Genomic DNA, 14,276 nt, shown 5'->3' with positions numbered 1-14,276 from the left:
CGGTACTGTTTTTTCCAGTATCAGAAATATCAGGATGTGTGAAGGGGACTTAAGAGTGGAGTGAACAGTGAAATCAGAATCATTGTAGGGATTGTGGAGGTCCCAGTGGTTAACGGGGATCTCACCGAGGTTACCGCAGTTCAGCCCAGCTGGGAACACAGCCTCAGTGACTGGAGGCAACCTCTACGACGTCACCGCCGGTCACTGAGTCTGCACTCACAACAGTTCAGTCACCAGTGGTTCTCAGCCTGGACGGTCGCATCTTAGCACTGTCCAGGTTGAAAACTGTTTTTCCCCCAGACATGGATTACAGCGTGGGACAGAACGACCGACAGGTGAGGGATATGGTTGTTTTTTAATTTTGTTTTATTACAGGAGAACGAGGGCTTTGGTGGAATAGGCGTTTGGTGAGTATAACTGTGTTTGCTATTTTTAAATAAAAAAGTAAAAGTGTGTTTTGTTTTATGTCTAATAAAGGACTTGCGGTGTCTTAATATACAATACTACTATAGGATTAGTAATGGATAGGTGTCTTATAGACGCTTCTCCAATAGTAATTCTTGGCCTTGCTGTCACCTGACAATACAAAGGTGACATCAACCAAACAAATATGAACCCCCTTGCCACCAGGCAAGTGGGAAGAGCCGGGCAAAGCCTCAGAATTTGAGCATCTAATAGATGGGCCTTTTCTGGGTAGCAGCGGGCTGCTATTTATAGGCTGGGGGGGCAATATCCATGGCCCCTTACCAGTCTAAGAATACCAGCCCCAGCTGTCTGCTTTAGCAAGGCTAGCTGTCAAAAATGGGGGACCCCATGCCATTTTTCTTTCAATATTTATTTAAATAGTTAAACCAGCCTGGTTGAAGCTGAGAGCTGAGCGTTTCAGCCCACAGCAGTGAGTTTTGCTTGGCTGGTTATCAAAACTTCAGGGGAACCCACACCGTTTTTTGTTAATCTATTTACAGCGCAGGAGGGGCTGATGAATACACCCATCAGCCGCTCCTGCTCTTGCTGTTATTAGCGGCAGCTTATGTCAGATGATGGGAGCAGTAGTCTCATGTGCTGACACCAGTGACCAGAGGTTAACTTTATACCTCCGATCACAGATAAGCGCTCACGCTGTCTGGGAATCGCAGGGAACTGCGGCTCTCTGACCGGCAGGGATGATTTCACAGCCGATCAGAAGCAATGTTTGCCGCGCTCTCATGCACATGACAGATTTACAAACACCCGGTGTTCGAGCAGCCAAACCCAAACAGTAACACGGACTTCCTGATGAAGTCCATGTTCGGTGTCCGTGCCTGAACAGTAGGTGTTCGGTACGGATGACGAACTGTACTGTTCGGGTTCGCCCATCTCTAGTGATAATAGTTTATCAAGAAATAACCCTTATTACTGACCACTGTCATTTCAACAAATTTTCCATAGATCAATAGTACAAATGAATGTTTGTAATACATTTTATTAAATAAATAATGAGATAACATTTCTCCCTTAATGAGCCACTTCCCCCACCTTAATCCTTAACTCATCATTCACCTTAAAAAATACCGAAATCCATCTTGACAAAGGAAGACAGGCTGAAAACTCACAAGAGTATCATGTTGCAGTTTCTTTAAAACTTTATGGAGAGTGCAGGATTCACAGCTACACAGCTGCTATATAATGTCCTCCATGCTCCAACTACAAGTTATACCGAATGTTTGCATTAATCTGAACAGCTCCCTTTGCTAGATCTGGATTTATACAATACTTATTGTATTATCAGGTAGGAAAGGAACATTTTCTAAAAAGGATTGTAGAGGATATTCTTAAGCATGATAGCTCACCTTCAACATATCCCACTTCTCCCTGATTAACTCTTCTTTGTCAGCAATGCTGTCAGGCAATACAGCACATTCGCTCCTCAAAGTTCCCAGCTGACATAATAAAGAATGTACTCGGTCCTCTCTCAATGATAGCTCCACACTGCATCTCTGAAATAAAACATAAAATTATGATAACATATTGTTGTGCTATCTTTCTAGCAATTTAAGGTAACCTTTAAATGAATGAACCATGTTAGTAAATTCTTATAACTCTAAAAGCGATATGCAATCTCTCTGTATTAGTTACTACTGTCCAGAGAAGCCCTCGCACAATTATGTGGTTACTTGTGTTGAATAGGTGCTACATTGCCATATGGGTTAAAATACTAAAGATGTATTTTACACTGCTGTTTAGACATGTAGATCAAGGAAGTACTTTATATTTTGTATATATAAATTTTAAACAGGCCATACAAATCCAATAGCTGTTGGCTGAACTGTTCTTAAAATTTAACTGCCCAGCTGTCATCTCCACCGAAATCATCTGTCAGGAAGAGAGAGGAGGGAGGTCCCCAAACACAGACTGTGGACTTTAAAGCAGTTGTCCACTACTCCGACAACCCCTTCTCGAAATCTATGTCTCCCCCTTGTCAAATACTGAGCTCCGGTGCCAGAACGGTTCCAGTGGTGTGAGCGCTAAGTCTCCTGGGGATCGCATGACATTGTTACTGCTACCGCTGGACAGGCGCCAGAACCAGAAGTGAGTATACGTACTGTACAGACCAAAAGTTTGGACACACCTTCTCATTTAAAGATTTTTCTGTATTTTCATGACTATTAAAATTGTACATTCACACTGAAGGCATCAAAACTCCATACACACGCTTCTCCGCTCCGTCCACCCCGTACACACGCGGCTCCGCTCCATACGCCTCATAAACACGCAGCACCACTGCATACACCCCATACATACACGACTCCGCTCACCTCTTTCACCCTCGGCTCAGCTTTGTACACCTCGTACACACCTGACTCCGCTCCGTATACCTTGTACACATTGCTCCACTACACACATACACGGCTCCGCTCTGTACAACTTGTACACACACAGCTCTGTTGCATCCACACTGTAAACCCCTCCTGACCCCACACATAAACATCCCCTCATTCAGCACCATGACAATCAAGCACAGCAGAGTCCTGCATACACTGAGGCCACTGATCATGTGACCCCTGACTCCTCCCCTCCTGTGACCTCATCACAGGTCCTGTGCGCACAGAACAGGTGTGTGTGTGTGTACGCGCATGTGTCAGGTGTAAGCAGCACATCAGCACTTTACAGCACCAGCTGCTGCCTTCCATCTCTGTCAAGCTTCAGTGACACTCCCAGCCCTTCTGTTAGGTCACATGTCCTTCACGGACACGCCCACTTGCCGCACACTGCTGGAAGTCTGGGGAAGCTGTCCATTGTGGGCGTGGCCAGCAGGGTGCGTGACTTGTCTGCTTGTTTGCTGGACTGGGCGGGCCCCTAAACACTCGGGCCCAGTCGCAGCTGCGACCCCTGCGACCACAGTTGTTACACCCCTGATCACTCAGCTAGTCAGATTCTGCTCTACACTGATGAGGGGCAAAAACTCTGGAAACACGCTGCTTCTATATGAGTTTCTGGCCTGGCATTTATCCCTGCAAGGCTCATTAAAGGGTTGGACATTGATTATAGGGTAGCCACCTCTCTTAGGAGATAGTTTCCTTCATTCTATGAGAATTAATTTTCATACAGTTTGGCTTTTAGAGCTCATACTCACATGTGAGAAACTCGGATGAGTCTTGCACGTCAATACCCGGCACTGCACCCGGCACTCAGGAGCGGAGCGTGCGGCTGCATGTATACGCGGCCGCATGCTCCGGTCCAAGTGCCGGGTGCAGTGTCGGGTATTGACGTGCAAGACTCATCCGAGTTTCTCGCATGTGAGTATGAGCCCTAACAATGAAAATTTAAGGACAAAAAAATGAAGCACTAATACAGGCACAAATAAAACTGCTAATGTGATCCTCAACCTACTGAACAGCCGCACAGCCAGCTCTTCCCTCTCCTAGTGTATCCTCACCCACCCCCTGCAGACTGTGAGCCCTCGCGGGCAGGGTCCTCCCTCCTTATGTACTCGTGTGCCTTGTTATCTGCTCATGTTTAATGTATTTGTCTATATTTGCCCCGTATTCACATGTAAAGCGCCATGGAATAAATGGCGCTATAAAAATGTATAATAATAATAATAATAATAATAATGTAGGACAAGTACAATGATCAACAGAGTCTAGGAAAAAAAAAATTCAATGTCACTGAATTGTGGCACTTGTTGCCCTTACATAGGAGTCAGTAGAGCAAATGCAGCGATGAGAGTCTGCCCTTCTGTAGCTACAATGCCAGGAGCATTTTGGTAAATGTAGACCACATGGCTCTACATAGGGCTGCATTAGGACAACCACATCAAAGAGGTAAAAGGAACCATTGTGGCAAATAATCCATACGTGGCCCATCGACTAAAAGAGGCACATGCACAAGAGCTTGTATTCATTATTAATAGCCTATGCAGCACTATATAGGCAACAAACACTGACCAGTTATCCTTCCTGTAACTGGGAGCACTTAACAAAACTATCCATTGTGGTGATATTCTGAACCCATCATCTGGCCTTTAAAATTTGTCCCATGCCAAAACCACACAGATCTTAGTTATTTATCCTGCTTCCAACACATCAACGTATCAATATATCCTATGTCTTAATAGATGTTATTGCAGCAAAATAATCAATGCTATTCTCTTCATCTGACAGTTGTTTTAATGTCATGGATGATAACTGTATATATTAGACACGAGTGAACCTTTTAAAACTCCAATTTGGCAGAATTCACTGAATTTTTCTAGGGCATTCAATTTGCGATGAATCGACTCTCAACAAATAGAAAGTATTGCAAAGCCTCCAATTCCCCTGAAAAACGTGTAACACATTATTCCCTTGTCTTCACATACTATTCTTTCTTTCTGTTGTCCTGTCACATGCACTATCTTTATGGATGAAGATGGAGAAAATGTAGGATTGGAGCGTGCAGTCCTATGGCAAGTAATAGGTCCAAGGTAAGATAAAGCAGCAAATGTAATCCATGTGCCTGATGAAGGCTCCACAATGGAGGCAAAAACTGGCTCGCATTTGAGGTTTTATTTGTTAAAATAAAAAAGGATTCTAATTTACCACAAACCTATTTCTGATCAAAGGACAGCATGGTGTAATCCTACAGATTTTCTATATTCATCCATATACTACGGTCACCTATTGGTTACCACTAATGATGAGCGAATATACTCGTTACTCGAGATTTCCCGAGCACGCTCGGGTGACCTCCGAGTATTTTTTAGTTTTCTTCACCTCAGAATGATTTACATCTCTTAGCCAGCCTGATTACATGTGGGGATTCCCTAGCAACCAGGCAACCCCCACATGTACTTATGTATGTGCTCAGGAAATCTTGAGTAACGAGTATATTCGCTCATCACTAGTTACCACTCCAGGAGGAGTTGCAGCAGTCCCTTCTCACTTATAGTGCAGTGAGCAGAGTTGAGCTTCTATGATCTTTTTATGCATGAATGCAGCCTCAATCTATATTCACCTGATAAAATCTGACTGTGTTTTTTGCCATGATTTTCTGAAATCACAGTAAAATAATAACTCTTTTTAGCACAATTTTGGAAACTCACAGCAAAAAACCCCCAGTATAATCACATTACGTGAACATAGTCTAACAGTATCTTCACTGTTTCATGGCTGTACAGTATCTCCCTATGTCTACTGCTACTAGCTGTGAAATCCTCTCATTATCTAGTTTTACTGCAAAATGGCTGCTGCATTCCCTAACTTTGCTTTAATACAGCCTGCCCAGCCTCACCCAAAGGCATGTGATCTTTCAACATTAATCTGATTTGCTCATATACAGGTGCTTCTCACAAAATTAGAATACCATCAAAAAGTTAGTTTCAGTTCTTCAATACAGTAAAGTGAAACTCCTATATTATATAGAGTCATTACAAACAGAGTGATCTATTTCACATGTTTATTTCTGTTAATGGTGATGATTATGGCTCATTAAATGTTGGCCAACTGAAATGTATGTTCAGTTAATGCACTCAATACTTGGTCGAAGCTTCTTTAGCATCAGTTACTGCATCAGTGCGGTGTGCCATGGAGGCAATCAGCCTGTGGCACTTCTGAGGTGTTATGGAAGCCCAGGTTGCTTTGATAGCAGCCTTCAGCTTGTCTGCATTGTTGGTTCTGGTGTCTCTCATCTTCCTCTTGACAATACCCAATAGATTATCTATGGGGTTAACCCATTTCTGACATCGGACGTACTATCCCGTCCATGTGGGGTGGGCCCCTATGACCATGGACGGGATAGTACGTCCAGCGCGATCGGCGGCGCTCACGGGGGGAGCGCCGCCGATCGCGGCTGGGTGTCAGCTGCCTATCGCAGCTGACATCCGGCACTATGTGCCAAGAGCGGTCACGGACCGCCCCCGGCACATTAACCCCTGGCACACCGCGATCAAAGATGATCGCGATGTGCCAGCGGTACAGGGAAGCATCGCGCAGGGAGGGGGCTCCCTGCGGGCTTCCCTGAGCCCCCCGCAGCAACGCGATGTGATCGCGTTGCTGCGAGGGTCTTACTTCCCTCCCTCCCTGCTCCAGGCCCGGATCCAAGATGGCCGCGGATCCAGGTCCTGCAGGGAGGGAGGTGGCTTCACAGAGCCTGCTCAGTGCAGGCACTGTGAAGCAGCCTGCACTGCTCTCAGATCGGTGATCTGACAGAGTGCTGTGCAAACTGTCAGATCACCGATCTGTGATGTCCCCCCCTGGGACAAAGTAAAAAAGTAAAAAAAATTTTTTTCAAATGTGTAAAAAAAACTAAAAAAAAATATTCCAAAATAATGAAAAAAAAAAAATATTATTCCCATAAATACATTTCTTTATTCTCAGGACTATAACTTTTTTATTTTTTTGCTGATGATGCTGTATTGCAGCTCATTTTTTGCGGGACAAGATGACGTTTTCAGCGGTACCATGGTTATTTATATCTGTCTTTTTGATCGCGTGTTATTCCACTTTTTGTTCGGCGGTATGATAATAAAGCGTTGTTTTTTGCCTCGTTTTTTTTTTTTTTTTTCTTACGGTGTTTACTGAAGGGGTTAACTAGTGGGCCAGTTTTATAGGTCGGGCCGTTACGGACGCGGCGATACTAAATATGTATACTTTTATTGTTTTGTTTTTTTTTTATTTAGATAAAGCGATGCAAAAATAATTATTTTTTCTATAAAATAGTTTTTATCGTATAAAAGCGCCAAAACATAAAAAAATGATATAAATGAGGTATCGCTGTAATCGTACTGACCCGAAGAATAAAACTGCTTTATCAATTTTACCAAATGCGGAACGGTATAAACGCCTCCCCCAAAAGAAATTCATGAATAGCTGGTTTTTGGTCATTCTGCCTCACAAAAATCGGAATAAAAAGCGATCAAAAAATGTCACGTGCCCGAAAATGTTACCAATAAAAACGTCAACTCGTCCCGCAAAAAACAAGACCTCACATGACTCTGTGGACCAAAATATGGAAAAATTATAACTCTCAAAATGTGGTAACGCAAAAAATATTTTTTGCAATAAAAAGCGTCTTTCAGTGTGTGACGGCTGCCAATCATAAAAATCCGCTAAAAAACCCGCTATAAAAGTAAATCAAACCCCCCTTCATCACCCCCTTAGTTAGGGAAAAATTAAAAAATGTATTTATTTCCATTTTCCCATTAGGTCTAGGGTTAGGGTTAGGGCTAGGGTTAGGGCTACGGTTAGGGTTAGGTCTAGGGTTAGTGCTAGGGTTAGGGCTAGGGTTAGGGCTAGGGTTAGGGTTAGGGCTAGGGTTAGGGCTAGGGTTAGGGCTACAGTTTGGGTTGGGGCTAAAGTTAGGGTTCAGGTTGGGGCTAAAGTTACAGTTAGGGTTTAGATTACATTTACAGTTGGGAATAGGTTTGGGATTAGGGTTAGGGGTGTGTCAGGGTTAGAGGTGTGGTTAGGGTTACTGTTGGGATTAGGGATGTGTTTGGATTAGGGTTTCAGTTATAATTGTGGGGTTTCCACTGTTTAGGCACATCAGGGGCTCTCCAAACACGACATGGCGTCCGATCTCAATTCCAGTCAATTCTGCGTTGAAAAAGTAAAACAGTGCTTCTTCCCTTCCGAGCTCTCCCGTGTGCCCAAACAGGGGTTTACCCCAACATATGGGGTATCAGCGTACTCAGGACAAATAGGACAACAACTTTTGGGGTCCAATTTCTCCTGTTACCCTTGGGAAAATACAAAACTGGGGGCTAAAAAATATTTTTTGTGGGAAAAAAAAAGATTTTTTATTTTCACGGCTCTGCGTTATAAACTGTAGTGAAACACTTGGGGGTTCAAAGTTCTCACAACACATCTAGATTAGTTCCCTGGGGGGTCTAGTTTCCAATATGGGGTCACTTGTGGGGGGTTTCTACTGTTTAGGTACATTAGGGGTTCTGCAAACGCAATGTGACGTCTGCAGACCATTCCATCTAAGTCTGCATTCCAAATGGCGCTCCTTCCCTTCCGAGCTCTGCCATGCGCTCAAACGGTGGTTCCCCCCAACATACGGGGTATCAGCGTACTCAGGACAAATTGGACAACAACTTTTGGGGTCGAATTTCTCCTCTTACCCTCGGGAAAATACAAAACTGGGGGCTAAAAAATAATTTTTGGGGGAAATTTTTTATTTTTTATTTTCACGGCTCTGCGTTACAAACTGTAGTGAAACACTTGGGGGTTCAAAGCTCTCACAACACATCTAGATGAGTTCCTTAGGGGGTCTACTTTCCAAAATTGTGTCATTTGTGGGGGGTTTCTACTGTTTAGGTACATTAGGGGCTCTGCAAACGCAATGTGACACCTGCAGACCATTCCATCTAAGTCTGCATTCAAATGGCACTCCTTCCCTTCCGAGCCCTCCCATGTGCCCAAACAGTGGTTCCCCCCACATATGGTGTATCATCGCACTCAGGACAAATTGGGCAACAAATTTTGGGGTCCAATTTCTCCTGTTACCCTCGGGAAAATACAAAACTGAAGGCTAAAAAAATAATTTTTGAGGGGAAAAAAATTTTGTTTTATTTTTACGGCTCTGCATTATAAACTTCTGTGAAGCACTTGGTGGGTCAAAGTGCTCACCACACCTCTAGATAAGTTCCTTAGGGGGTCTACTTTCCAAAATGGTGTCACTTGTGGGGGGTTTCAATGTTTAGGCACATCAGGGGCTCTCCAAACGAAACATGGCGTCCCATCTCAATTCCAGTCAATTTTGCATTGAAAAGTCAAATGGCGCTCCTTCGCTTCCGAGCTCTGCCATGCGCCCAAACAGTGGTTTACCCCCACATGTGGGGTATTGGCATACTCAGGACAAATTGTACAACAATGTTTGGGGTCCATTTTCTCTTGTTACCCTTGGTAAAATGAAACAAATTGGAGCTGAATTAAATTTTTTGTGAAAAAAAGTTAAATGTTCATTTTTATTTAAACATTCAAAAAATTCCTGTGAAGCACCAGAAGGGTTAATAAACTTCTTGAATATGGTTTTGAGCACCTTGAGGGGTGTAGTTTTTAGAATAGTGTCACACTTGGGTATTTTCTATCATATAGACCCCTCAAAATGACTTCAAATGAGATGTGGTCCCTAAAAAAAATGGTGTTGTAGAAATGAGAAATTGCTGGTCAACTTTTAACCCTTATAACTCCCTAACAAAAAAAAATTTTGGTTCCAAAATTGTGCTGATGTAAAGTAGACATGTGGTAAATGTTACTTATTAAGTATTTTGTGTGACATATCTCTGTGATTTAATTGCATAAAAATTCAAAGTTGGAAAATTGCGAAATTTTCATAATTTTCGCCAAATTTCTGTTTTTTTCACAAATAAACGCAGGTACTATCAAATAATTTTTACCATTGTCATGAAGTACAATATGTCACAAGAAAACAATGTTAGAATCACTGGGATCCGTTGAAGCGTTCCAGAGTTATAACCTCATAAAGGGACAGTGGTCAGAATTGTAAAAATTGGCCCGGTCATTAACGTGCAAACCACCCTTGGGGGTAAAGGGGTTAAGGTCAGGTGAATTTGGTGGCCAATCAAGCACAGTTATACTGTTGTTTTTAAACCAGGTATTGGTACTTTTGGCAGTGTGGACAGGTGCCAAAGTCCTGCTGGAGAATGAAATTTCCATCTCCAAAAAGCTTGTAGGCAGAGGAAAGCATGAAATGCTCTAAAATTTCCTAGTAGACAGCTGCACTGACTTTGGTCTTGATAAAACGCAGTGGACCTACACCAGCACATGACATGGCTCCCCAAACCATCACTGATTGTGGAAACTTAACACTAGACCTCATGCAGCTTGGATTGTGTGCCTCTCCATTCGTCTTCCAGACTCTGGGACCTTCATCTCCAAATGAAAAAAAAAATGTATTTCATCTGAAAACAACACCCTGGACCACTGAGCAACAGTCCAGTTCTTTTTCTCCTTGGCCCAGGTAAGACGCTTCTGGCGTTATCTATTGGTCATGAGTGGCGTGACACAAGGAATGTGACACTTGTGGCCCATGTCCTGGATACCTCTGTGTGTGGTGGCTCTTAAAGCAAAGACTCCAGCAGCAGTCCACTCCTTGTGAATCTCCCCCAAATTTTTGAATGTACTTTTCTTAACTATCCTTTCAAGGCTGCAGTTATCCCGGTTGTGCACCTTTTTCTACCACACTTTTTTCCTTCCACTCAACTTTCCATTAATATGCTTGGATACAGCACTGTGTGAACAGGCAGCTTCTTTAGCAATAATCTTTTGTGGCTTACCATTCTTGTGCAGTGTGTCAATAACTGGCTTCTGGACATATGTCAAGTCAGCAGTCTTCCCCATGACTTTGGAGCCTACTGAAACAGACTAAATGACGTTTTTAAACGCTTAGGAAGCCTTTGCAGGTTTTTTTTATTAATTATTCTAATTTATTGAGATAATGACTTTTGGGTTTTCATTGGTGTAAGCCGTAATCATCAACATTAAAAGAAATAAACACATGAAAGAGATCACTCTGTAATGACTCTATATAATATATGTTTGCCTCCATTAAAGTAAAAATGCCTATACTCACCTCCTGTGCTGGCACCGTTCCAGCGGTGTCCAAACTTGCATTCCCAGGGCTCTCATGAGGTTCTTACATCACGTGAGCTTGGCGCCCAATCAGCGTTGCCGTCACCGTCACCACTTTCCGACGTATAAGTAATCAAGAGGAGGTGAGTGGCCAGCCACAGCCCTCACTTCCAGTTGGTTACTTACAATGACACCAGAACTGAATGGATGCAGGGCTCATGTGACGTCATAATCTCACGTGAGCATCAAGAACTCAAGTGCCGACACTGCTGAAATGGCACCATCATAGGCGGTAAGCGTTTTCATTTTAACAGGTGGGGAAACATTCAGATTGAGAAGGGGTTGTCCTAGTAGTAGACAACCCCTTTAAGGACCTATGGGATAATGTGCATTAAGCCCCTGAAGAAGCAAGATGACTATAAGTGAAACGTACATCTGTGGTGACTCTGCCTTGTGCATTATATTATGGGCAAGGATGTTTTTTGCCATAAACATGTGAATAGTTCATGTTTATAATGCAGTTTTTGTTGACACTGTTTCTGCTATTTGCAAACCTGATACTTTCTATGTACCTATTCTGATACATTATATGCACTGCTAGGTTGCCAGTATGCTGGATTTTGTCACCTTATATGTTTTCTGACTGCTGAAATAATATTTATAAATATAATTCTAATAAAAATTATACCCTTTTAGCTAAAAGCTCCTTTTTCTTGCTTTTTTTATATTATATGTGTGTATCTATACATACATAGAAATGTATACATTTATTTATATATGTGTATAATATATATATATATATATATATATATATATTATTTTTGCCCTGCTTGTGAAAGCGTTTTTTCCCTCTAGTTTAGCTTAGTACCTACATCTGCATTTTTTCTTATTCTTCCTTTTATCTCACAACTATATTGAATGTTGGCACAGAGTAAATACAAATATGCCAACATAAAACATTATTGTGCAGTCCTCGGTGGAATGGTAAATTGCCAGAATAGGGTGGCAATGCAAAAATAAATCATATCTGCTCTAAACAGAGCTATGTGCACTTCATCTTTTGCACACAGGGACAAAATTGCTCCTAAAATTGTTTTAGAAACATTTTTATCAAACGTCCTGACTTGGACATGTCTGTGTACAAAAAGTGTTCAAGGAATGTTTGGCTGGGAGGTGGGGATGAATCCCTTATTCTTCTTCTACCCCAACTGAAGAAAAAACATTAGCACAATAACCTCAAAGGAGGGTGAAAAAGAACTTCATTGTTGCTATAGAGACTCAATTTTGGAAAGGATAAGGCAGAGTACTGCACGAGGAATGGTACTGGGGGAGGGCTACCAATGTCCTAATCCTCATCGGTCTATGCAGCAAAGCTATGGAACTTATCAACGTTCTCTGGGAGGATTTGGCACAATGTGATACATACATCCATATAATATGTTCCATAAAAACAGATATAACGCAGACGTGTGAAATATTTGATGGCACATCAGCATCAAAATATATATATATTTTTTAAGACTACATGGCAATCAAAGGAATCATTGCCTGGACAAATCTTGAGAACACAGCGATTCTTCTCAGCTCTGCGCAGCTGACAAATAGAATGGAAACACTTCAGTGTCATTTCTCCAGGCTTATAGACCTTCCCTCTACACCATCATTCTCACTACCCACAGCATCATTCTCGCTATTCCTAGACCCCAGGAACAGGTGTCCAAGCTGAGAGATAAAGTAATATAATAGAAATTATTACACTGGTTTGGGTCACAAATACTTTTACTATACGACCTCCAAAGTACATTTTCCTTACAAGTTTAACTCCTTAATGACTAGTCTTAAATAAAACAAAAAAACTGAGCCGGAGTATATGTCGGCATACATGCAACGCAGAAGAGCACATTCACACTGTGGCACATACTCTGCTGTAAGTAAATAGTATTAGTACAGATAAGTAACATCGGCCACTTAGTTAATACTGTTTTTGATCATAAAAAGCATAAAAAACATCCCACTGCGGCAATCGGGACGCTCCTAACTTTTTAGGACCGTCCTGATTGCGGTACACATTGTTGGGATGAGATTGCTTTTACAAAAAAATAAAAAACTGTGTTTTTTAAGTGACTTATGTTATTTATATGGACTATTACTATTTACCATGATTATTTTTCTTTTCATCTTAGGTTTAGTCTTAAATAACCAGATACTTTTCAAGATGGCTTCTATTCTGAAGAATTGCAATGTATGACTCGGATGGAATATGGTTGAGCTGTGTGGGGTCCAATTTTGTTTGAGCACCCATACACTTGAATAGACATTCCTGATCTGAAATGCAGAATACACTAGTGCCTGCTGCGATTTATTTCCCCCGACCAGTTATACTCTAGTGTGAGCGAGTCCTAACAAGTAACATCTTCTCTGAATAATGGCCTCTACTTTGAGAGGACCTCCCAAATAAAAGATAAACTCAAGGAGGTCTTTCATAAAGATTGTACTTGCACCGATAAACCTCTTTAAAGGGAACCAGTCAGTTGATTAATGCTCAGAGACCGGCTCCATTATTTTAGCTGGGCATGTTGCACTCTGAAACGATAGGCATTTCAGAGAAAATATACCTTTAAATGGCTTTTGGGGACAATGCGACTAAGAGATGACTAGTCCAAGAGGCAGGTCCTTGGCAAATTCTCCCACCTAACTCACCAAGACTGGTAGGTCACTCACAACGCATGTGTAAAGGAAGACACTTTTCAGTCAAAGGAAACAGGCAGGAGAAACTGCCCTGAACTCTTTTTAAAGTTCTCAGAATCCCAAAATCCATTTTAAAATATATTTGATATATTTTAGAGTGAATCATACACAGCTGCAATGAGGGATCTGGATTCTGAGTATCCAGCTGACAGGTCCACTTCTAGAAACCAGGACTCTGGGAAGACCACTTCCCGTTAATACAAAACTTTTTAAATTCCCTTACTTTAGAGGACCATCCTGGAGAAAACGACTTTTTACTGCACTTTTAGGAGGTCTACTCAGAGAGCTGGTAATAAAGTCATTACATGGCTACTACTTAGCTGCATGTCACTCCAATAAAAGTTAATTGAAATTGGAACAAAAATGAAATTGATTAACCAAGTTGCAAAAATATCTCAAAAGAGGACTCAGGTCAAGTTATTCTCTTGCTCATTGGTTAGTCAGTATGGAGGATACATCATACTACCATGA

The 14,276-nt window shown here is 42.0% G+C and overlaps 1 protein-coding gene across 1 annotated transcript in view; it reads right to left on the bottom strand.

The window, feature by feature from the left end:
• AKAP6 (A-kinase anchoring protein 6) overlaps positions 1-14,276 on the bottom strand; it is a 606,671-nt gene that overhangs the window by 56,937 nt on the left and 535,458 nt on the right. The window contains exon 10 of the mRNA XM_069730511.1: positions 1,830-1,976. Coding sequence (XP_069586612.1) covers positions 1,830-1,976 — 147 coding nt within the window. The remainder of the gene's footprint in view (positions 1-1,829; positions 1,977-14,276) is intronic.

Source organism: Ranitomeya imitator, chromosome 1 (genome assembly GCF_032444005.1).
Source record: "Ranitomeya imitator isolate aRanImi1 chromosome 1, aRanImi1.pri, whole genome shotgun sequence".
Lineage (NCBI taxonomy): Eukaryota > Metazoa > Chordata > Amphibia > Anura > Dendrobatidae > Ranitomeya > Ranitomeya imitator.
The sequence above is the reverse complement of the archived record's forward strand: the minus strand, read 5'-3'. Positions and strand labels throughout refer to the sequence as shown.